Here is a 1793-nt window from a genome sequence, read left to right on the forward strand (position 1 = left end):
CCCAGCCTCCCCTACCTCCTGTGCCCCAGCCTCCCCGCGCTCCCCGCCTCCTGTGCCCCAGCCTCCCCAGCCTCCCCACGCTCCCTGCCTCCTGTGCCCCAGCCTCCCCAGCCTCCCCACGCTCCCTGCCTCCTGTGCCCCAGCCTCCCCACGCTCCCCGCCTCCTGTGCCCCAGACTCCCCAGCCTCCCCACGCTCCCAGCCTCCTGTGCCCCAGCCTCCCCGCGCTCCCGGCCTCCTGTGCCCCAGCCTCCCCGCGCTCCCCGCCTCCTGTGCCCCAGCCTCCCCGCGCTCCCCGCCTCCTGTGCCCCAGCCTCCCCACGCTCCCCGCCTCCGGTGCCCCAGCCTCCCACCTCCTACAGGGATGCCAGGGCTTCCTGAGGCTCTGTACCTAAGTCCTGGTCTTACATTTGGGCTCTAGAGGTGGTCGCTCCTCTGGTCCTCTTTCAAGAGAGGAGTTAGAGCTGCTGTTCTTCAGGAGGCCAGTGCTCCCCAGGACTGTGGCTGTGAGAGTAGAGCCGGCCACACCCCAGAGGAGGCGACCAGCAGGGCTGGCAGCCGTGTGCTGTGCTGCGAGTGAGGCCCCAGCCGCCTCATGGCAGCTGAGAAGAGCGGTGTGGTCAGGACTTGCGAGGTCAGGCGGGGTCAAGGCTCACCCCAGGGCCTTTGCAGCCGGTCCGGGGGCAGCCAGCCGCGGCTTCCGCCCGCCTGGGTCACCTTCACCCCCTGGCATCTGTGGTCTGCAGGGCCTTTCGGGGTCCCTTGAGCCCGAGGGCAGGCACAGGCACTGGCCGGAGCCTGGAGCACTGTGCTTCCTGTCAGCCTGGCTCTCCTGCGCACACTCTCCTGTCTGTCTATTTGGCCTCACTGCGGGGAAAGTGCCCATTATGTAAGGCCACTTGGCACGCGTGGCCGCCGGTCCCCGTCCTCAGCTAGGCAGCGGCCCTTGGCAGCCTCCTCTGCGGCCCGAGTCCCGTGGTGGCACCAGACCATGTTGTCACCTCCGGTGTAAGGTGCCTGGGCATGGGGTCGCTGACCGCCGGCCTCAGTGCCGGGTCCTCCCCATTTGCTGACCTCTGGCCTCCCTCTTTCAGCGAAGAAGAAAGGATCCGGTTTCAGGAGCTCCTGGCCAGCCCGGCCTATAGAGCCAGCCCCCTGCTGGCCATCGGGCAGCAGCTAGCTCAGCAGATGCATCTGGAGGGTGGTAGCCGGTTCTGACCAGGCGATGTGTACGCCATGAGCCCCAAGGGACCCTGAGAGGGGCCATATCCTCCGGATTGTTCTCCGAGCCTGGTGGACACCCCCTATCCAGCACAGGGCCTCTTGGTAATAAAGTGCCTTATGGACCCCAGGACCTTCCCACGGTTTGCTTCTGCTTCAGAGCCACCCTTGCCTTCTCCTCCTGAGCTCACCCTGGGCTGGGGCTCATCCCCTAGGCTAGACACCCAAGGTGGAGAGAGCAGGTGGGGGTTGACCTGGTAGATTGGGGAGGGCACCCGCAAAACTGGTGCCCGTCAAGCCCCGCCGGCCTGCGCAGCGGCAGCACCCTCCCGGACCTCTGTGAGGCCCCCAGCCGTGTTGGGAAGGGAGTCCTCACGCCGCCCTGCCTGCAGGAAGTGCTCCCGGGCTGGGCCGCTGTGTGACTGCTCCGCGTGGCCCCTGCTCCTTCCCCTCCTTGTCCCCTCTCCACCCAGCCCCCTCGAGCCTCGGTCCTGGCTGCCCTCGGCCAGCCACCACCCCTTGAGGGCTTCCAGCCCCGCACTGAGACACAGAGCAGGCCTGGCCTGGAGCCCC

At 67.9% G+C, this 1793-nt stretch overlaps 1 protein-coding gene across 1 annotated transcript in view; it reads left to right on the plus strand.

Annotated features, from left to right (window-relative positions):
* Window positions 1-1348, plus strand: part of Fam207a (family with sequence similarity 207, member A) — a 37520-nt gene extending 36172 nt beyond the window's left edge. The window contains exon 9 of the mRNA XM_013032896.1: window positions 1094-1348. Coding sequence (XP_012888350.1) covers window positions 1094-1217 — 124 coding nt within the window. The 3' untranslated portion in view covers window positions 1218-1348. The remainder of the gene's footprint in view (window positions 1-1093) is intronic.
* The last annotated feature ends 445 nt before the right edge of the window (window positions 1349-1793 follow it).

This window comes from Dipodomys ordii, unplaced genomic scaffold (genome assembly GCF_000151885.1).
Source record: "Dipodomys ordii isolate 6190 unplaced genomic scaffold, Dord_2.0 Scaffold159, whole genome shotgun sequence".
NCBI lineage: Eukaryota > Metazoa > Chordata > Mammalia > Rodentia > Heteromyidae > Dipodomys > Dipodomys ordii.